The following is a 23,529-nucleotide window of genomic DNA, read 5'->3' as shown; positions in this document are numbered from 1 at the left end:
CAATTACAAATATGGCAAATAATAATCCAACAATCACCACAAAGATCAATGGTCTAAACACACCAATAAAGAAACTCTCATAGCCCATCAAAAAAAAAAACAAGACCACATTGCATGTTGTCTGTAAGAAACTCACTTTGGATACAAAGATTTCAGAGCAAGGAAATCACTGAGGAGGCATTTCACCATGACAAAGATGTCAGCTGTTCAATAAGATGTAACAGTCCTTAATGTGTACATACCTAACAACAGAGCATTAAATTACAGGAAGCAAAACTGACAGATCAACAAAAACAAAAACAAAACTCAAATGACTGAACTACAAGGAAAAATAAATGAATCCAACTACAACAGCCAGAGACTTCAGTACCTATCACACATATTCATTAAATAAATGGACAAATCCCAACTAGGATGTGGTTCAACTGAAGAGCTGTTACCTACTAACTACTTCATTCAACAATGGTAGAACACATCTTCTCAAGCTCCCAAGGAGTATTCACCAAGCTAGACCACATTTTGGACCATAGAACACAAGTTAACAAATGTAAAAGACTAGAAATCATACCATGTATGTTGACAACGAAATTAAATTATATTCAATAACAGAAAGATAGCTGGAAAATTCCAAACTGCTTGGGGGATTAAACAACATACTTCTAAATACATGGTTCAAAGAAAAAATTTTAAGACAAATTTTTAAATATTTTGAACTAAATCAAAATACAACTTACCAAAATGTGTGGAACACAAAGAAAGCAGTGTATAAAAGGAAAATTACAGCACTGATTATATATACTGGCAAACAGTAACAATCTAAAACAAAATCTAAAACAATCCAAGCTCCCATCTGAGGAAACTAGAAAAAGAGCAAATTAAATGCAAAGTAAGCAGAGGAAAAGGCATAAAAATCAGAACAGAAATCAGTAAAATGTAAAACAGAAAATCAACAAAATCAAAAAGCTGGTTCCTTGAAAAGATCAAAATTGATAATCTTTAGCCAGAATAACTAAGAATCAAGAGTGAAGACATAAATCACTAAAATGAGAAATGAAAGAAGGAACATCACTGCAGATCCCATATACAAGATATACAAGAAGTAAACTACAAAACTGATGAAAGAAAGAACAATGAAACAGAAAGACTATCCATGTTCGTAGATAGAAAAATAATACTGTTGAGATGTTAGTTCTTCCTAACTTCATCTAATAGTTCTTCCTAACTTCATCTACAGAGTCAATGCAATCCCAATTTAAAAAAAAATCCTAACAAGTTATTTTGTGACTATATCAACAAACTGATTCTAAAGTCTGCATGGAGAGGTAAAAGACACAGAATAGCAAATAGAATACTGGAGTAAAAAGCAGTTGGAGGATTAACAGTACCTGACTTCGAGACTCACTATAAAGCTACACTTATCACAACAGTATGGTATTTGTGAAAGAGCAGACAAGTAGATCAATGGAAAAGAATAGAGAGCCCATAAATAGACCTTCATAGATATGGTTAACTGATTTTTGACAAAGGAGCATAGACAATATAACAAAAAAAAAGTTAATGTTTTTAACAAATGCCACTGGAACAGAGCTCATACACACAAAGAATTTAGACAGACTTTACATCCTTCAAAATTAACTCCAAATGGATCAAAGGCCTAAATATAAAGTGTAAAACTACAAAACTCCTAAACAATAATACAGGAGAAAATAAAAAAGACATTGGTTATGTAGAGGAATTTTTAGATACATCAAGGGCCTGTCCATGAAGAAAATAATTGATAAAATGGACTTCAATAAAATGAAAAACTTGTGCTCTGTGAAAGACACTGTCAAGAGAGTGAGAAGACAAGCCACAGATTAGGAAAAAATATTTGCAAAAGATATCTAAAAAAGGACTGTTATCTAAAATATGAAAAGAACTCTTTAAATTCAGCAATAAAGACCTGATTTAAAAAATGGGCAAAATATCCTTAGAGACATCTCATCAAAGAAAATACAGAAACAGCAAATAAGCATATGAAAAAATGGTTCATGTGATATTTCATCAAGGAAATGGAACTCCAAACAATGAAATACCACTAAACATCTATTAGAATGGTGAAATCCAAAATAATAACATCAAATACTAGAGAGAATGCAGAGCAAGAGGACTCTCACTCATCGCCAGTGGGAACATAAATTTGGCAGTTTCTTATAAAACTAAACATACTCTTAACTATGTGATCCAGCAATTATGCTCCTTAGCATTTATCCAAAGGGGATGAAAACATGTCCAAGCAAACATATGAACATGGATGTTTATAGCGGCTTTTCTCATAATTGCCTAAACTTGGAAATAACCAAAATGTCCTTCAAGTAAGTGAACAGATAAATAAACTGTATTACATTCAAGCAATAGAATAGCACTCTGTACTAAAAAGAAATGAGGTATCAAAACATGAAAAGACATAGAGAAACCTTAAATATATATCAGCAAAAGAGAACCAAACTAATGGAGTCATACAGAAAGTATATGCCACTCTGGAAATGGCAAAACTAGGAAGACAATAAAAAGCCAGTGGTTGAAGGAATTAAAAGAAGTACAAGTTACAAAACAGTCACAGGGATATTAAAAAACAGCATAATGGTGGATTCATGTCATTACACACTTGTCAAAATCCTCCAAATTTATAACACAAAGAGTGAACCCTAAGGTAAACTCTGGACTATGGCTGATGATGTGTCAGTATAGGTTAATCAATTGTAACAAATGTACATCCTGATGTGGACCTCCTAAGTGAGGGAGGCTAGGGAGACAATGAAGGTATAAGAGAAATTGTACCTTCTGATCAATTTGGCTGTGAACTTGAAACTCCTCTAAAAAAAATTAAGTGCATTTTTAGAAGTCCTTAAATGAAGAGGTACTTAGACTTATTCTTACACCATAAACACTGAGCTAGACAAGAGATAACTTATGCCTTCCAAGTTGAGGTAAAATGACTCAACCCTATACCCAAGAAAATTATAAATTGACATTTACAATCATGTATGGGCTCAGAATTCACACCTCATACAAATCTCTCTAAGTTTTGGAGGATACTTTTTCAGAAAACAAGAGAGAAAAGCATCATGAATACACAGGAGCCAAGAAACCATAGGTATAACCCTGGAGTGCATAAATCTAAAAGGACTTCTGTGAAGGTGGCTGAGACCCATACAAATGGAGCAAGAGACCAGGGATTCAGGAGTTTTCTCCAAGAAGCTGACACCACACAGTAGGAAGATAAATTACTTGTACCACAAAGGTTAATAACTGACATTTTTCAAGAGCTTCTGAAAGAAGAAAAATGGGTAAGTACAGAAAAAAGGAGGCCAAAGACACCCTTACAACTAAGACAAGCTATTCAACCTCATACTTAAAACTACACTGAGACACACCATTTCTCACCCAACAGATTAACAAAAATCCATACAGTTAACAACATACTACTGATAACAAAATACTCTGGCAAGACTGGGAGAAAGGAAAGAAAAATGGCCCAAGGCCCTAAGGGGAAATCTGGTGGCATTTCATAGAATTACACAGGCATTACAATTTGACTCAATTCATAATGCTGAGCAGCTATCCCAATGACACACTAATTAGACATATGGATAAGTCTATTCATTGCAGTTATTATTTCTAATAGAAGAAAAGTAGAAACAACCCAAATGCCCAAAGAACTGACTACTGAACAAACTAATATGGTACATGTACACAATGGAATTCTATGTAGTTGTAAAGAGCCATTAAGATCTCTGTATATTGCTAAATGGTCACCAAGACATACAGTTAAGTGGAAAACACAACAGAAAGGAAGGTAGATATATATATATATATATATATATGTATATATATGTATATACATATATATATATATATATATATATTCACTAGGCACTGATGTTACTTTGTAATGAAAGGTGAATTATAGCACCCATCTGAGCATCACAGATTTTTCAGTGGAAAACAGAACACGATCCTTTACTAGGTAGCTACATCTATTTGTTGACTGAAATAAGAAAAGAAATAGAGCCATATTAACAAATTAAATTGTTCTAGGACTCATAAAACTGTTATTTAAACTGTACTAAATAGACTTCTGGCCAAGATAGAGGTGTACGGAGACACACTGTGCCTCCTCCCACAATCAAAAGAAGGACAACAAATATAAAAACAAAAAACAACCAGGGCTGACAGAAAATTGAACTGTATGGAAGTCTGACAACCAAGGAGTTAAAGAAGAAACATTCATCCAGACAGGTAGGAGTGGCAGAAATAGGCAGCCAAGTGAAGAGGACTCTGAAGAGGACTTGAGGCAAGGCAGCATGGCTGGAGGACAGGAGCTGGCAAGGCAGTGGCAGGCAGACTGGACAAGGTGGTGCTTATGGACTGGGCAGTCCCACATTCACCTGCAGACAAACCAGGAGGAACAAGTAGGGAGCAACATAGACCTCTCAACCCAGAGTTCCACTACTAGGAAATAAAACCTCAAAGCCTCTGACTTAAAACACCTGTGAGGGTTGAGGCACCAGGAGAAACACCCAGGCTCACAGGAGAGTTCACTGGAGAGATCCACAAGGTCCTAGAACATACACAAACCCACCCACCTGGGAACCAGCACCAGAAGGGCCCAATTTGATTGTGGGTAGCAGGGGAAGTGACTGAAAACTGGCAGAGAGCAGAGCATTGGCACTGTTTCCTCTTGGACCCCTGCGCCACATACAGCCTTCTCAAGGCAGCGACATGGGTTGCCCTGCCCTGGTGAACACCTAAGGGCTCCGCCCCTTACTACATAAGAGGCATGCCAAGACAAAGAAAAGAAAAAAAAAGAGGCCCAAATGAAACCAAATGAAAGAACCGATCAAAGCTCCAGAAAAAATACAACTAAGCGATGAAGAGACAGATAACCTATTAGATGTACAGTTAAGAACGCTGGTGATCAGAATGCTCCAGGAACTCACTGGGTACTTCAACACCATAAAAAAGACCCAGGCAGCAATGAAGGTTGCATTACATTAAATAATGCAACCTGTAATTTTTCCCTGTAGAAAAATCTACAGGGAACCAACAGTGACAGGAAGAAAACCAGGACTGAAGCCAAGGGTTTGGAGCAGAAGGAAGAAGCGTTCAACGAGAACAGAATGAAGAAACAAGTATTCAAAAAAATGAGGAAAGGCTTAGAAACCTCTGGGGCATCTTTAAATGTTCCAACATCCAAATCATAGGGGTACCAGAGGGAGAAGAGGAAGAACAAGAAATTGAAAACTTATTTGAACAAATAATGAAGGAGATTGTCCCCTATCTGCAAAGGAAATAGACTTTCAGAGAGTCCAGGAAGCTCAGAGTCCCAAAGAAGTTGGACCCAAGGAGGAACACACCAAGACACATCATAATTACATTACCCAAGATGAAAGAGAAGGAGAGAATCTTAAAAGCAGCAAGAGAAAAGGAGAGTTACCTACAAAGGAGGTTCCATTAGACTATCAGCTGATTTCTCAAAAGAGACCTTGCAGGCAAGAAGGGGTTAGAAAGAACTATTCCAAGTCATGAAAGGCAAGGACCTATATCCAAGGTTACTGTATCCAGCAAAGCTATCATTTAGAATGAAAGGGCAGATAAAGTACTTCCCAGATAAGGTCATCATCACCAAGTCCTTATTATACGAAATGTTAAAGGGACTTATCTAAGAAACTGAAGATCAAAAACTGACAACAAACAACTATCAACAACTGAACTTAAAACAAAAAAACAAAAGCTAACTAAGCAAACAGCTAGAATAGGAACAGAATCACAGAAATGAAGATCACATGGAGGATTATCAATGGGGGAGGGGGAGAGGGGGAAAAGTACAGAGAATAAGTGGCATAAATGGTTGGTAGAAAATAGACAGGGGGAGGTTAAGAATAGTATAGGCAATGTAGAAACCAAAGAACTTATATGTATGCAGGTGGGAGGGGGTGTGCAGGGCGGAGGGGAATAAAGGGGGGAAAATGGGACAACTATAAAAGCATAATCAATAAAATATATTAAAAATCAATAAACTGTACTAAATCATGATGGGTAAGAAAACCTATACACACTTAAACTGTTCTAAAAAAAGCTCATTCAGAAACATGTTCCAAAATTGTCAACTTGTTTTTTTAAGAGAGAAGGGAAGAGAGGGAGAGAAACATCAATGTGAGAAACACTGACCAGCTAGCTGCCTTCTGTCTGCACCCCAACTGGTGACCTAACCTCAACCCTGGCATGTTCCCCTACTGAGAACTGAACCTATGACCTTTTGGTTTGTGTAACAATGCCCAACAAACTGATCCAACCCAGTCGGCACCAAAATTGCCAACTTTTAACTTTGTGGGAACCCAGATGTTCTAAAAAATCTGTTCCAGCAACTCATTTGGATGAGTAATACTAAATAATGTTCCTCCGCACCACATTCATGGCCTCTAATCCTACCAAGTCACTCATTCCTCCTCTGTGAGCACTTTTTCCTCTTGTGAAATATCCCTGGGAAGCTGTCAAGGTGACATCCTTGCTGCTTAGCAATTTAATAAGCTCAGTTTTAAACATCCAACAGTGGTCTCTGGGGTTGCCACTTCAACAGATAGTAAAGGAGAATGGCTTTATAACTGTTAGGCAGAAGTCAGGAAATCTGAGATGTGATAAATTTTTCATCATACAAGCAGGAACTCTGAAATTGCATTTCTAGAAAAAACACCCACAGATACTGACAGGTGGAAGCCCCCAATAATATACATGAAATCTACCAGGCAACAAGGTCCACTTTCACACACACAGCTTCTAATCAACTTTTCTGTGCTTTGCTAGGAGATAGCCTCGGATCGAAAGAGATTTAAGAAAAACCTCCAGGCGAAACACAAACTTCATACCTAAGGGGCAAAGCTAATTCAAAAACTTGGGCTTTTTAAAAATACAATTTATAGCCTAAGTTACTTGCAGCTATGAAATAAATGAATAAAGAGAACAGTAAAACAAAGAGGTCCTAAAAATTTTAAATGCTTTCTGAAATTTTTTAAAAGGTTGGGAAACAAAGTCAGTAAACGCCTCAGAAAAATGGGAAGGTAAAAAGAAATAGAGGATTTAAAAAAAGAAAAAGATTAACCTAAGAAGTGTTAACATCCAAATAACATCCAAGTAGCATATATTCCAGGAATGAGAGAAAAAGTGAAAGATAATCAAAGGAGTAACACAGAACTCCACACAGTTAAAGGATGAATCCAAGGGCTGAAAAGCCTGAAAAAAATGAAAAAGACCCACACTAACATACATTGTCATAAAGTTTCAGAACAAAAAGGCAATTCTAAAAGTTTCTAGAGAAGAGGGAAAATCCACTGGATACATATAAAAGTTCAGAAATAAGCCCTGACCAGCAGGCGTAACTCAGTTGGTTGAGTGTCATCCCCCAAAGCAAAAGATAGCCATTTTGATTCCCAGTCAGGCACATGCCTGGGTTGTGGGCCGGATCCCTGGTTGGGGGCATGTGAAAGGCAACCACACATTGATGTTTCTCTTCCTCCCTTCCCCTCTCCTCTCTCTAGATAGAAATAAATTAATTAATTTAAAAAATAATAAGACAGTACACAAAGAGAGAAAGAAAGAGAGAAAAGAAAGAAAGAGGGAGGGAGGAAGGCAGGGAGGGAGGGAGGACATCCAACTTCTCCAAATAGCAATACTAGGATCTCAAAGGCAATGAATGGATCAGTGAGTGGAAAATTCTGGATCAAAAGTCATTTCCAACCTGGAATCTATTACCCCACCAAAGACTGAGCATAAGAGTTGAATAAAGACAATATCCATGAAAGGTCTCAAAAACAACTTTATCTTCTGTATGTATCTAAAAACTAACAGAGACAATTTCAAACATGCACAAAAATAAAGAATGTGAATGAATCGACATATATTCTACTTACAACTCTAACAATCAATTCATTCACTGCCTACTCTTGAAGGTCCTGGCATCCAGGAAACAAGGAGAATCCAATATATGCCAGTAAAAAAGAAGTATGAAGAAAACAATCCACACAGGTTAAGAGAATAAGGCACTAAAAACCTCTCTAAGAAAATCATGGACTGATGGATTACCTATCACATTTACCATGCAAAAAATTACAGAGAGTAGTTTTAAGCAGCTGTTCAAGAGTTTAAGAGACTTCAAGTTGCAAAGAAATTTAAGCAAGTATGTTAAAAAAATCATTAAACTCCAAGAAAAACAAAAAGTGCAAAAAAAAGAGTAATCATACTGCATTACTTGGCTCAAAAGTGTTTAGTATGTATACAGTAACTGTAATAGAAACAAAAACTTTAATTTTAGCCAAAATCTGTAGGAGGCTAGTGGGAGAGGAAGATGTTACTCAAACAAGCCAAAATCCTCAACAGAAGTTGATACATAATATCTGAAATTGTCAGAACAAAAGAAATTTGTATAATCATATTTACAAATTTTGAAGTTAAAAATCATAATAAATAGAGTGCCTACATTTTGGTATAAGCCTTTGTTTGGCACTATTTGACATTTTCAACTGTGAAGTTTTATTAATTAGATAAAAATAAAATCAAGATTTTAAAAATATTTGAATTAAATATAACAAAAATTAGTTGTTAAGTCTCAGTGTTGAGTACATGGATATCTATTATGACCATTCCTTGTACCTAACAATCAGATTAAAGTATGTCATAAAAAGGAGAAAAACTGCAGCTTTTGGTAAACTAGTAAAAATAAAAGCTAACTCTAGGGGAAAAATATATGAAAAAAGTTACCCCAAATAATAGGATTTGCTGCCCTTTGCCATGAGGTATACAAACCTGTTATTTCAAAAATACAAATGCCTAGTATGTTAAAATAGGTATATAAAAAGGATGTAAAAATTCAGTTTTCTTATTTTGATTGATCATTCACACTCTATGTTAAACACTACCCAATCTATTTGCCATAGTGGCAGTTTTAAATTCTTTGACGCTCCTCTCATTCAGCACAGTACAAGCTCCTTCCCTTGAAACCTGGGCAGGCACGTGGACTGCCTCAAAGAGCAAAACCACAGCAGAAGTAAACCTGGTAGACTTCTAAGGATCAACCAGAAGAGACCACACAGCTGATCCAGTTTCTCTCGGGACACTTCCTCTGGGAGCATCCATGGAAGAAGCCGAACTGCCCCCAAGGCCCACTTAGAAGACACCCTAGGAGCCAGACTACTGAAGCCCCCCAGCTCTAACCTTTTTGAGATAGGAACAACTACAGGCATAGCTGAGCCTCTGTACCGGGTCTAGAATGCCTACCTAGGCTTCCTGCTGCTTAAAAAAAAAAAGTATTCCCTGCCTTGGTGAACTTTCTTGATTTGTAAAGGGGCACATTCATTACTGATGTAGGGATTTAACAGCAACAGACCCTTTGTGTTTGTTAACAAGAATGGTAAAGACAATTTTATAATCAATACTGATCTTGGAGTCAGCAATCTTCCTAAAAGAGGATAACAGTGAAAAATAGTATGACCTCATGTTCTAACAGTGGGCCAAGCAGAATTTACAAAGTACCTGCTTTGTCTTTAGTTTTATATCATATGCTCTAAGAAATAAGGTAATGTAAGATCACACTATTATTTGTGCTCCTCCTAAACGTATTTTTTAAATTTTTTACTAATGGATTTTAGAGAAGGGAGGAGAGAGAGAGAGAGGAGAGGGAGACAGAGGGAGGGAGACAGAAAGAGGGGAAGAGAGAAAGGAACGTCAATTTGTTGTTCTGCTTACTTATGCATTCATTGGCTGCTTCTTATATGTGCCCTGACTGGAGATTAAACCCAAAATCTTGGCATATCAGGATGATGCTCTAACCAACTAAGCTACCCAGCTAGGGCTGATTTATCTGTTTTGAGGGTGGGTAAAAATCATGAAAAGTCTAAACTTCTAGTTGCGTTAGCTGTGTGCCACAAAAATAATTTCCATTAAATAGTCATTTTCACACATTTCATTCCAGTAAACTTCTTTCAAATACATAAAACTACAAATTTATTTTTTCCCCTTCATATTGCTATAAATATCCTAAATCTTACTAAATCAATAGATTTAGTAAGAATAGATTCATCTATTCACCTCACTCTCACTTCCTCCTTCAAAATGACAATTACTTTATCTACTATAATCCTATTAACTAGGTATTTACAATTCACTTGCTAAATTTACTGGACATCTATAACTTGACAGAAGGTGAGACACTACGGGGGGAAAAATTAGTATGATCCTTCCTCTCAAAAAATCTAAAACTGTTTTTCACATGTATGTATATGAAATACTAGAAGTCACAAATTTAAGAGCAAACCACTAGGAATTATGTAAAAGTATTCCTCAATTTTACAACTACTTTCAGTTTATCACACTAAGGTATAAGGAGAACTGCACTGCCTACCTGCATCAGCTCTGGACCGCTGGCCAGGTGTCTTCCCGAATGGGGTCTTCATTCATCTGTATTTAAGTGAGCAGCAGAGCTGCTGAACTAGGGTGAAAATCCAATATGCTCCAATTTGAAACTGTGCACAGGATTTCAATGTTCTGGTTAATCCATCATCCAAGTGCCTCTTATACAAGTTCAGCAAAAATGCGTGAAATCATAAGCACTCTGTAAAATAGTGAAATAACAGTTCATTACTACAGCATCACAAGAGCATAATTATCTGACTAAGCTATCAAATGTGACACCAAATTTTAAGCATAACATTAGCTGAAATGTACTCTGCTAAGAACAATTAACTTTATTTCCTCAGACCTGGGTGCCTAGGGCAACTCAAAGTCAGGGGAATAAAGGAAGTGCTCCAGGGATGTCCAACCTTCCAGTGTGGCTTCTCTGTACCACACTGGAAGAAGAATTGTCTTGGGCCATAAATTAAATACAACATGACAAGTAAGCACAGAGAAAAATGTCATAATGTTTTAAGTAAATTTACTGTTTTGTGTTGGGCCATATTCATGGTCCTCCTGTGGGCTGCATCCGGCCTGCATGCCACAGGTTAGACACCCCTGTTGAGGCAGGAAACAGCATAGGAAGAACTCTGAGACTGCAATACTGTTACTGGCCAGCATCTAGCACCCTGGTTGCCAGGAAACACCTTTTACCAATTATGTAGATTAAATAGTAAACTGAGGCAGGGAGGAGGGAGACATGTCTCATGCACTAACTCAGCAGTCCTGAGCCTGGTCTGATAATATTGCCCGGTGTTCCAACATCATAAGAAATACTATGTTAGCAAGAAAGAAGGGACGTCCTTGAAATTCTATGTAGCATTTCCACTATCTGGGAAAGAAAGCCTTGAAACTGAGCTTTCATCCGAAGGCCTGGAATGCGGGACGAGGGTACACAGTGCCCAAAGAAGGAGCCCATAAACAACTCTGGTTAACTGTCTACCTCTGGTCACTATCTGTTTTAGTAGGGAGTCCCTGATGCTTACAGAAAGAGCCCATAAATAACTTTAGAAAGTGCACCAATTTTAATTAACTGCCTCCTGTCACGTATTTGTTTTACAAGATGAACAAATGGAGTCTGAAGCAAGATAAGGATTTGGGCTAACAGACCCCTACACATACCTAAGTTTGGGTAGTCACATTCCCCCAGGAAAGCTGGTACCACATTTACCCATTAATCAACATGTAACTTTTTTTTCCCTATCCCACCAAGTATATAAGTCCTCAGAACAAACGTCTCTGTCTCTCTGGATCAGGGCGCTCTTGACACTCTGGGCTCTCAGGCCAATGGGCCTCTGGCCATTTGGCCTCAGGCTGCCCGGGGGGGTTGCCACCCTGGTCTTCAGCTACTCTTACTTTGTTGCCCTGCTCTGCCCTGAACCTCTGCCTTTAACCCCCTACTCTACCCAGTCCTGTTCTCTTCCATGGGAATGGGTCACTAATAAACTGATTACATGTTAATAGACTTGCTGATCTGTAATTCTCTACATGCCTCAGCAAGAAAAACCAGGTCTCTTCCGTGAACACTATCAGCTAGACCCTTCAATGAGGAAGTCTGGGGCATTTGGAAGACCCCAAAGTACTATTCCTGAGAGGTCAACTGGAACAGAATATAGCATCTGGCTTCCACAATCCATTTTGCTGCCAAGTTGGAAAAGAGCAATGCTGGGATGTCAGAAGAGATTTAGACTGGCATGGCCCATCTCCTACATGGGAGACAAAGACCCATCAACCCACTGCTTGGAGGTAGTAACATGTGAAGTAAGGGGGTAGGGAAGGTAGAACAAGAGCTGGAGAAGGGAAAACACAAGAAACAAATTAAAGACAGAGCCACAGCTCAGTAGGTCAGTAGGCCAGCAGCTTCGTGCAAAATGATTGCCAATGAGACTTCACAGTTCTTTCTCCTCCCAAGCTTCCAGAAAACAGAGGAAAAACATCCAGTAACTGAAAAAGCCCCAGAGAAACTTCCAACTCACACAAAAGTTAAAATCATCTTGCATAATCAGTTTATCCACTTAAAAACCAAATTTGGTTCTAGTTTCGGTCCACATACTAAAACATGAAGATGTATTGTCATAAAAAAACAAAACATGTCCCACAATTTCATTTAATCACATGTCTACAAATTATAGCCATGTGCTCACAGTTAATTAATTAGGGAGTAAGAAATCAGCTTAACTGATAAAAAAATTTTTTTTTGCAAAATTATATTCTATTGTTTATGCTGGTAACAATAAAAGTTGTCCCACTTTCCCCTCTCTGCCCCACCCTCCATCTACCCACCCAAATTCCTCAGGTAATCCCCAAAGCACAGTCCATGTTCCTGGGTCATGCATGTATATTCTTTGGTTATTCAATTCCCTATGCTGTATAACACCATGACTATTCTCTAGGTACCAATTTGTGCTTCTTAATCCCTTCTTCACCTTCTTCACCAATCCCCCTCACCACCTTCCCACCTGGCAACCATTTCTCTGGATCTGTAATTCTGTTTCTGTTCTGCTTTGTTTGGTTAATTTTGTTTTTTTAGATTCAATTGTTGATAGTTATGTATTTACTGCCATTTTGTCATTCATATTTTTTATCTTCTTAAAGAAGCCTTTTAACACTTCATATAATACTGGTTTGGTGGTGATGGACCCCTTTAGCTTTTTCTTGTCTGGGAAGCTCTTTGTCTATCCTTCCAGTCTAAATAAAGCTTTGCTGGGTAGAGTAATCTTGGTTGTTGGTGCTTGCTGTTCATCACTTTGAATAATTCTTGCCAATCCCTTCTGGCCTGCAAGGTTTGTTTTGAGAAATCAACCGACAGTCTTATGGGAGCTCTCTTATAAGTAACTAAAGTGCTTTTCCATTGCTGTTTTTTAAGATTCCCTTCATATTTAACCATGGCATTTTAATTATGCTGTGTCTTGGTGTGGGCCTCTTTGCATTCATCTTGTTTGGGATTCTCTGCACTTCCTGGACTTCTTCATCTGTTTCCTTCAACAAGTTAGGGAAGATTTCTGCCATTATTTTTTCAAATAGGTTTCCAATTTCTTGCTCTCTCTCTGTCTTCTCTTTCTGGCACCCCCATTATGCAAACGTTGGTACACTTCAAGTTGTCCCAGCATTCCTTATACTATCCTCATTGTATTGGATTATTTTTCCTTCTTTGCTGTTCCATTGGTTGTTTTTAGTTTCTTCATATTCCAAATCACTGATATGATTCTCAGCTTCATCCACTCTACTGTCGATTCCCTGTAAATTATTCTTCATTTCAATTAGTGTATCCCTCATTTCTGACTCGATCTTTTTCACACTGTCGATGTTCTAAGTTCAGTGAGCAGTCTTATAACCAGTGTTTCGAACTCTGCATCTAGTAGATTGTTTGTCTCCACCTTGTTTAGCTCTTTTTCTGAAGTTCTGTTCTGTTCTTTCATTTGGACATCATTGTCTCCTTATTTTGGCAGCCTCCCTATGTTTGTTTCTATGTATTAGGTAGAGCTGATATGTCTTCCAGGATTGGTAAAGTGATCTAATGTAGTAGATATCTTGTAGGGATCAGTGGCCCAGCCTTCCCATTCACCCAAGCTGGATACTCAAGGTGCACTCACCAATAGGGCTGTGTAAACCTTCCTACTGTAGTTGAGCCTTGATTGCTGTTGGTACATTCAATGTCAGCCTATGACTGTGTTCTGTCTAGGGTCACACAGCATAAGCAACAAAATGATCTGCAGATGGCTGCTACTTGTTCTGGGCTTGGAAGTGCTCAGGCAAGGCTAAGCTGTGAACCAAGGAGGACTGCTGCTAGTGCTGGGCCTGGGGCAACTTCATGAGAAGTACAGGGCTCACTGAAGCTGGATGCTGCTTGATTGAGACAACATAGGAAAATCTGAAGGATGGGCTAAAACAAGCCATTCTGATGGAAAAGCCACCTGAAACAGCTTGCCCCCACCGTCTACCTCCCCCCACCCCCACCAAACAAAGTTGGGTGGGACAGGGCCTCGGGGAATCACCAAGGTAGAGAAAACACTGTGAGCCAGGATGGAGTCTCATATATGGTGCCTACCTGTTGGCTCTGTGAGGGCTCATCAAGGGAACAATAGCCTCTGCCAGAACTTCTGTCTGGGAGAAAGCTGCCCCCCAACTCCCGCCCTGATACCATAAAATTCAGTTCATCCCTATATGTCTCTGACGCCTTTCAATCTGCTGCCTCCACGCGGGAGCTCAGAGGGACTGGGTCCAAATCTGTGCATGGTCCCATTAAGAGGAACTGCCACGGACTCCAAAAGTTTCTGTCTTCAACAGCCTTAAACCTCACTGGTTTCTACAGCCAGTACTTATGGAGACTTATCTTCCTGCCACTGGAACCCTGGGCTGGGGGATCTGTTGTGTGGCTGGGACCTCTTGCTGCTGAGATATCCCTCCCGATTTTTATCCACCATACTTGGGTGTGTAGCCAATTCCACACCTCTGCTCCTCCTACCAGTTTCAGTGTGGTTTCTTATTAATTCCATAGTTGGAGGACTTACATTCACCTCGATGTCTGACAGTTCTGAATGAATGATGGTTCTAGTTGTTATTACAATTTTGATGTGGCTAAAAAATTCTTAACCATGTAAAACTTTTATATTCATGGAAGCTAGATTTAAAAGCATATGGGTTGTATAATTAATCCATTCAATAAATATTCACTGAGTAGCTACCGTTCAGAGGCTATGTAGGAGGGCAGAGACAGTATACAAATACATAAGGAAATTAAGTGTCTCAAGTGCCATGTTTATTTTTTCCTCTATTTCCCTTGACCTAGGAGATATATTGGCAAAAATATTGCTGCATGGGATATCTCAAAGTTTACTATGTTTTCCTGTAGGACATTTATGGTATCACGACTTATAATTCTTTTACCAATTTTGAGTTTTGCTGAATGGTGTAAGTTGGTGATCTAATTTCATTTTTTTTTGCATGTTCCAATCTAGTTTTCACAACACCATTTATTGTAAAGGCTATTGTTACTCCATTGTTATGTTCCTGCCCCCTTTGACAAATATAAACTGGCCATAGATACATGGGTTTAACTCCTGGGCTCTCTATTCTGTTTCACTGACCTATGTGTCTGTTTCTATGCCAGTACTGGATTGTTTGAGTTAAAGCGTCCTTGTTTGATATCAGGTATTGTGATCCCTCCTACTTTGTTCCTTTCTCAAGATTGCTGAGGCTATTTGGGGTCTTTTGGTTCCATATAAATATTTTTTAAGTATTTGTTCTATCTGTGAAATATGCCATGGTATTTTATTTATTTTTCTTATATTTACTTATTTTTAGAGAGAGAATAAGGGAGAAAGAGAGGAAGAGAAATATCAATGTGTGGTTGCCTCTCCTGTGCCCCAACCAGTGACCCACCTGCAACCCAGGCATATGCCCTGACTGAGAATTGAACCAGCATCCCTTTGGTTTGTAGGCCAGTGCTCAAACCACTGAGTCACACCACTCAGGGCATGATACTTTAACAGGAACTGCATTGAATCTACAGATTGCTTTGGGTAGTATGGCCACTTTAATGATGTTAGCTTTTCCAATCCATGAACATGGTATATGTTTCCATTTATTTGTATCTTCTTAATCTCTTTCTTCAGTGTTCTGTAGTTTTCCGAGTACAGATCTTTTACCTCCTTGGCCTCATTGGTTAAGTTTGTTCCAAAGTACTTGGAAGCATGGAACAAACTGACAGCGGCCAGGTGGGGGTGGTAGGGGATAAGGACGGAACGAAGGGTAAAGGACTAGTCAAGGAACATGTATGAATGACCAATGGACCTGAACAGGGTGGGGACTGACTTTGGGAGCACGTTGGGTAGAGGAGGGCAATGGGGGATAAATGGGGAACAACAAATAGAATAACAATAAAATACTTTTAATTAATATGTTTAAAAAGCGTCTCAAGTGGCATTAAGTAACACCAAGAAAGACACAGGAGCAAGAACCTTTTCTGGAAGTGACTGTTTCCTGTGCAAGGTCCCAAGTGCTCATGGGTACATGGTTCCCATGTACACCAGCCTGCCTCACAGCCCCAAAGACATAAGGAAACTAAACTGAGGGCAATACTGTCAACACACCTGACTGGTCACCCACCTTCCCCTAAGAGCCCATCCAAAAGCCATGCAAACTTCACATCCCTCTACCTTGATCAGTAACAGACATCTCAGCTTCCCTCATTACACTCTCCCCACACTGATGTATCCTTACTTACTGGGACTCTACCACCCTTCCCTACCTGTCTGCCCAAACCTCTCCAACTGCCTTCAGAAGGCAGCTTGTCTTTAACAAAGTCTATCTAAAGTCCCTTCCGCCCAGTAGCTCTCTGCAGTGTTGTTGTGTGTACTCCCCACTGTCTATACTTACCCAATCTCTCTTACCCCAACACCCCATATGAAGGCATGTGTCACAGCACCAGTTTGGGCAACCTCCCATTTTTGATGCCACAGTTTCTTATTAGTCCTCTTGTCTGCACACACTTTGAGGACTTTCTTACCTGCTGTACAGCCTTTCCACCACTATCAGTACATACTTGGCAACATATGATCCATTCAATAACCTGAGCCCTCAATTCTTCAACATCCTCACTTTGAACTACAGATCCCCTTCTAGCCACCTCTATCCAGGGTCACAACCTCAACCTTTCACCACCAATGACTGCAATGCCTCTGGAATGTTTCAAGAATCTCACATTCAACTCCACTGCTGATCATTCCACTTTCTAACACAATACCATCACTCCAACAAATTTTTGATGCAACCATTTACTCCATCATGACCACTTTTTCACTGTCCTAATTCAGCTTAAATTTCATGAATTGTCAACCAGAAGTGACTCCCTTGCTTTTCTCCATTGTCTCTTCCTGGCACTTTTGTGACAAAACTCTAACCCAACTCTCTGCCTACCCTGCCCACAGCTTAAACTGGTGATCATGGCTAAAAAACTGTAAATAATTTAATCTCATGTCTCAAGTGAGCTTCCAAGAATACTACCCCAATTTCAGCAGATAAGCTCAATAATAATGCAAACAACAACAACAAAATACCCTCCCACCACCAAACTCACCAACTGATTGCTATCTTTTGCTGCTATAGGAACAGATGAATTATGTTTAAATTCAAACCTTTTACTTGTCTTCTCTATACCATCTCTGTCTTCTGTATTAATTTATTTCTTACTACTAGAATTCCCACTGGCATACTAAATGATGTAGTATTTCCCAACTTTAAAAACATCCAATGACTCTATTCCTTTTATCTGTTCCTCTTCACAAGGCTACTTCAAAGACTGAGAAATAGTTTAATCTACACAAATGCCAATGTAGCCTTTCTTAATAAGTTACATTGTTTCTGTAACAAGACTTTTGCTTAATGCCCTGGCCAGTGTGGCGCAGTGGAATGAGCACAGGCCAGCAAACAAAAAAGTCACTGGTTCGATCCCTAGTCAAGGCACGAGTTGCAGGCCAGGTCCTCACTTGGGGGCGTGGGAGAAGCAACCGATTGATGTTTTTCTTGCACACAGATGTTTCTCACCCTCTCTTTCTCCCTCACTTCTTCTCTCAATAAGAAAATAAATAAATAAATGAAAACTTAGCTTACTAATGCTCTAAAGAACGTTCAACCTTCTAACTAGAATATTTAACCTCACCACTTTCTATTGCTTACCACTTAATTAAATTTTTCAGGTTGAACTTGTTGTATTTTTAAAAAGTATAAAATATATATAACTTGAAGAAGTTGCAGTAGAGGAAGAACACAAGGAGGTTTATGAATGTAAGAACGAAAAATATCTCAAGGCCTTCCGGCCAAAATGGAAAAATAGGTAGATAGGTTCTGCTTCCTCGCCCAACCAAAACAAAGACAACAACCAATTTAAAAAACGAAAAACAAGGAGAACTGCCAGAAAATTGACGTGTATGGAAGTCTGACAACCAAGGGGTTAAAAAAGAAATATTCAACCAGACTGCTGTGCTAAGACAAAGAAATACAGCCCAAATGAAAGAACAGATCAAAACTCCAGAAAAAGAACTAAGCAACAAAGAGACAGCCAACCTATCAGATGCAGAGTTCAAAACACTGGTAATCAGGATGCTCACAGAAATGACTGAGTACAGACAAAAAATAGAGGAAGAAGTGAAGGTTATACAAAGTGAAATAAAGAAAAACATACAGGGCACCAACAGTGAAGGGAAGGAAACTGGGACTCAAATTAGCAATTTGGAACAACAGGAAAACATAAACATTGAACTGGAACAGAAGGAAGAAACAAGAATTCAAAAAAAATGAGAAGCTTAGGATCCTCCAGGATAACTTAAAATATTCCAACATCTGAATCATAGGGGTGCCAGAAGAAGAAGAGCAGGAAATTAAAAACTTACATGAACAAATAATGAAGGAATATTTACCCAATCTGGTGAAGGCAATAGACATACAAGTCCAGGAAGCTCAGAGAGTCCCAAAGAACTTGGACCCAAGGAGGAACAAACCAAGACACATCATAATTACACTACCCAAGATAAAAGAGAAATCTTAAAAGCAGCAAGAGAAAAGGAGACAGTTACCTACTAAGGCGTTCCCATCGGACTGTCAGCTGATTTCTCAAAAGAGACCTTGCAGGCAAGAAAGGTCTGGAAAGAAGTATTCGAAGTCATGAAAGGCAAGGGCCTATATCCAAGATTACTCTAGTCAGCAAAGCTATAATTTAGAATGGAAGGGCAGATAAAGTGCTTCCCAGATAAGGTCAAGTTAAAGGAATTCATCATTGCCAAGCCCTTACAATACAAAATGTTAAAGTGACTTACCTAAGAAAAAGATCAAAACTATGAACAGTAAAATGGCAACAAAACTCACAACTGTCAACAACTGAACCCAAAAAAACAAAAACTAAGCAAACAACTAGAACAGGAATAGATTCACAGAAATGGAGATCACATGATGTGTTATCAGTGGGAAGGGGGTTAGGGATAAAAAGAGGGGAAAGATGCAGAGAATAAATCATACTGGTAGAGACAAAATAGATAGGGGGAGATTTAGAATAGTACAGGAAGTGGAGAAGCCAAAGAATTTGTATGCATCCAAATTTGTATCCATGACATGAACTAAGGAGGAGGGCGAATGGTAGAGGGGGCGTGCAGGGTAGAGGGGGATAAAGGGAAGAAAAAATGGGACAATTGTAATAGCATAATCAATAGAATACATTTTTAAAAAATTAAACATCAAATATTCTACACCCAATAATGTAAAAGAAGTATGTATCTCTCCATTTTCCTTTCTTATCCAATCTTAGATATTTCTCCTTCTTTCTTTCTCCTACCTCCTTAATCTACCACCAATGGATTTCATATAACCTTCCTTACATTCTCTCCTTTGATTCCTATATAAAATGAGCTGTAAAACTGCCATTCTCTCCAGAATACTTTCTCAATCAGTAAGATCCAGCTTCCAGGCATGTCCTCAGACTTGCTTTGAATCAATGCTTATAAATCTTTTGGACAGACCCAAACATTCTTTTGTCAACACAACAAACCACAGTATTATTACTAGTACCTCTTATTTCCTCAACCATAGAAATCACGGATCTCCTCAAAACAATGCATTGGTTCCAGATCTCAAAGTAGCTTTTAGACTCATAAACTCATTCTAAATTGAGTTACCAGGCACATCACAAAATACACATGAGTAGAGCAGATTGGCTATGAGGCCATTAGTGACCAAGCTATAAAAACAGAATTGGTGACTGTCATAAAACAAAAGAGTTTGGCTGGTCCTTGACCCAGTTCTTGGGAAGCACCCTCTAAATCCTTGGGATTTCCTGAGTGACAGAAGTCCTTGTGATTCACGGTGGGCTCCTAGATAGTTTACGCTAACAAGATGATTCCAGATGGAGGCTGGCCAAACCAGAAAGATCCACCACAGGATAAAGGACTGGGGCTATGAACTCCACGACAGTAGCCCAACTTCCAGGGAGGGAAACTAGTGACTGAATTCAACCTCATGGCCAATGAATCATGCTTACATAATGAGATTCCCCCTCCCCCTCAATAAAAACTCTAGACACTGAAGCTAGAATAAGCTTTCCTGGTCGTCAATGCTCTTACTCCATGCAGTTACACACCCATATGCCAGAGGGTAATGGTCCTAACTTCATTGAAAAAGCTTCCCTCAAACCCTCTCAAACCACACCCTATGCACTTCTTCTTGGATCTTTTTCTGCTGTAGTAACAGTGTAATTCCTAAGTGCAGCACTTGAATTATTCTGGTAAACTGTTGAACCTGAGTCATGGGAACCCCAAATTTGTCTCCAGCAAATCACAAGTGTGGTGGCCTAGGGACCCTGCAGCTTGCAGCTGTTGTCTGCATTAAGAACAACTGTGTGAAGGACAGTGCCTTGGTATGTAAAGTCTGACTCCTTTCTGAGTTGCTTATGTGTCAGAACTGCACTGCAGTGATACATAGATCTACACTGCTCTCTAGTATTCCCTAACACCAGAAATTTGTTTCCTAACATCACTGATTTGTTGATCAACATGTGAAAGGAGGTAACTCCAAGACCACCTCAATGTATTTTTCTGATAAGCATCAAAAGCTGTCATTTTAGTTTCTTAAAATGTAAAATTTTATGTGTATGCTAATGATGTCCTGTCCCTTAACACATTAGTAAAGTCACCACGTTACTATATTAAAACTGTTTTTATTTTTTATAACTATTTAAATATAACTGATTTCATTTGTGACCTCTAATATTTTATTTATTGTATTCAGAAACATTCTGAGACAGCATTCACAGGTTTCACCAGACTGCTTACAGGTCCAAAACACAATCTCCTCCTAAAAGTTCTTGCAAAAGACAACTCTGAATCCTTGATGAGTCTTTACAGGACACCTGCAGGCATCAATGGAAAGAGTGAACAACTCCTGCCGTGACCTGTGTGGTTCAGCTGGCTGAGCATCATCTCCAGAAGCAAAAAGTCACTGGTTCAATTCCAGGACAGGGTACATGCCTGGGTTATAGGTTCGATCCATGGTTGGGACACACTCAAGAGGCAACTGATCAATGTTTTCCTCTTTCTCCCTCCCTTCCCCTCTCTAATAAATAATTAAACATTTTTTAAAAAGAACGAATAACTCCTGGTAGAAATAACTAATAATTTAGACCTCTCCTGAAAGCTAATGAATAGAGAAATAGAGAAATAATAAATAACATCTAAAAGAACATCCCTAACAGAAACCATCAGGAACCAGGGTTTCTTACTGGAATGGCTAATTCCAAGTCAGAGGAGCCTAGAACACTGTCATGCCAGAAGCCAGCTCTCAAAGCCAGAAGACATCACTGGAGTGGTGTCAAGAAGACAAAGAGGGTTGTTTTACACTATTTTAATAACTATTATATATGGCTGAAGACTTACATGGCAAAACTTGAACACACTGACACATACACTAAAACTATGTTTGAAAGCATCAAAGAACCTGAAGATAGTAGAGCTCACAAAAGCACAATCTAGGGAAGTAAACACCACATTTGGAATCATTTTACCCTTGAGAACAACTACCAAGTGTTAAGAACAGTTGAAAGGCTGACAGCTTTGCAAGGCCAGAAGTAGAAGACCAGAACCCAGGGTCTATGAAAGGAAGAAGAGGACCGGTAAACCCACGTCACATGAGCTGAAATCCTAGTGTGCTCTCAGGAGCTGGAGTAACAGTAAGGAAGCCAGGCAGGCTAAGAACTGCAGCTAGCTGCAACTTCCCTTTACACTAAAACTGAACTGAGGTAATCCCAGACTGTCCACTCCCTCAGAAGCTTGGTAGACGCAAGCATAAATCCTTTCGAGAAATATCATCCTAGGCCCTAATTATTTCAATTTTTAAAATGTAATCTTGTACTGCATGTGCACACATTCACACACACGCAATGCAGCCACAAAAGACAAAATAAAAACCAGGAGAAACAGCCCTGGCTGGTGTGGCTCAGTGGATTGAGTGCCAGCCTGCAAACCAAAAAGTTGCCAGTTCGATTCCCATTTAGAGCACATGCCTGGGTTGCAGGCCAGGTCCCCAACTGGGGGAGTGTGAGAGGCAACTGATCAATGTATCCCTCACATCATTGTTTTGCTCCCTCCCCCCTACCTTCCCTTTTCTAAAATTAAATAAATAAAATACTTTTAAAAAACCAGAAGAAACAATAAATAGGAAACCAAAAATGGCAGGCCCACAGGACTGCCAGGTATTGGAGTTGCAAAACTGTAACTTAAATCTGGGGGAAGAAGGGTACAGAAACAGGTAAAATTATTAGGCCCTGACTGGCATGACTCAGTTGGTTGGGCACTATCCCGCATGAAAGGTCAGAAAAGGTCACATCATGAAAGGTCGTTGGTTCAATTCCTGGTCAGGGCACATACCTGGGTTATGGGTTGGTCACCAGTTGGGGAATGTGCAAGAGTAAACTGATCATTATTTCTCTCACATGGATGTTTCTCTCCCTCCCTTGCCCTCTCTCTAAAAAAAACATAAAATTAACAAAATAAAAAAGCTGTATTATACTCAAAGAGATAAGATGTAGAATAGAACACTATAAAAGAATTGGATTTTCCAGAAGTAATAACAATATAGTAAATGCAATAGATGAAGATTAACAGTATACTACTCTTGTTAAAAATTAGAGAAATCAGAGAACTACATCCAGGATGAAGCGTGGAGAGGATGAGACTGGGAAGATCTAACATGCATTTAAATGGGCTCTCAGACATTCACACAGATTCAGTTAAGACCTATAAATACAAAATATAAACAAAAAGAAATATATACCCAGACACACCACAGTAAGAGCTGAAAACTAAAAACAAAAAATAATAATAAAAGCCAGAAATATAAAAGACAGACTCCATTCATAGGAGCTAATACATGTATTTTTTATGTAGTAGAATAAAGCAAGTTTTATTCGAGTAGGAAAAAAAGAAAGATGCCAGGGTGCAGGTGCCCCTGTGAAAGAAGTGAAAAGTATGCATCCAAGTGCACACAGACCAACTCGAGAGAGTT

General features: G+C 38.9%; 1 protein-coding gene across 4 annotated transcripts in view; it reads right to left on the bottom strand.

The window, feature by feature from the left end:
- SPIN1 (spindlin 1) overlaps positions 1 to 23,529 on the bottom strand; it is a 77,909-nt gene that overhangs the window by 39,349 nt on the left and 15,031 nt on the right. For 3 of the 4 annotated variants that reach the window (XM_045833841.1, XM_045833839.1, XM_045833840.1), the window contains exon 2: positions 10,436 to 10,645. The exons of the other annotated variant lie outside the window; for it this stretch is intronic. Coding sequence is in view for 2 of the 3 variants with exons in the window: in XM_045833839.1 (XP_045689795.1) it covers positions 10,436 to 10,487 (52 nt within the window). In the remaining variant the exon portion in view is untranslated. The remainder of the gene's footprint in view (positions 1 to 10,435; positions 10,646 to 23,529) is intronic. 4 annotated transcript variants of the gene reach the window in all.

This window comes from Phyllostomus hastatus, unplaced genomic scaffold, assembly GCF_019186645.2.
Source record: "Phyllostomus hastatus isolate PE091 unplaced genomic scaffold, TTU_PhHast_1.1 phas_contig_195, whole genome shotgun sequence".
NCBI classification, from domain to species: domain Eukaryota; kingdom Metazoa; phylum Chordata; class Mammalia; order Chiroptera; family Phyllostomidae; genus Phyllostomus; species Phyllostomus hastatus.
Note: the sequence above shows the minus strand (reverse complement) of the source record. Positions and strands in the feature narration are given on the sequence as shown.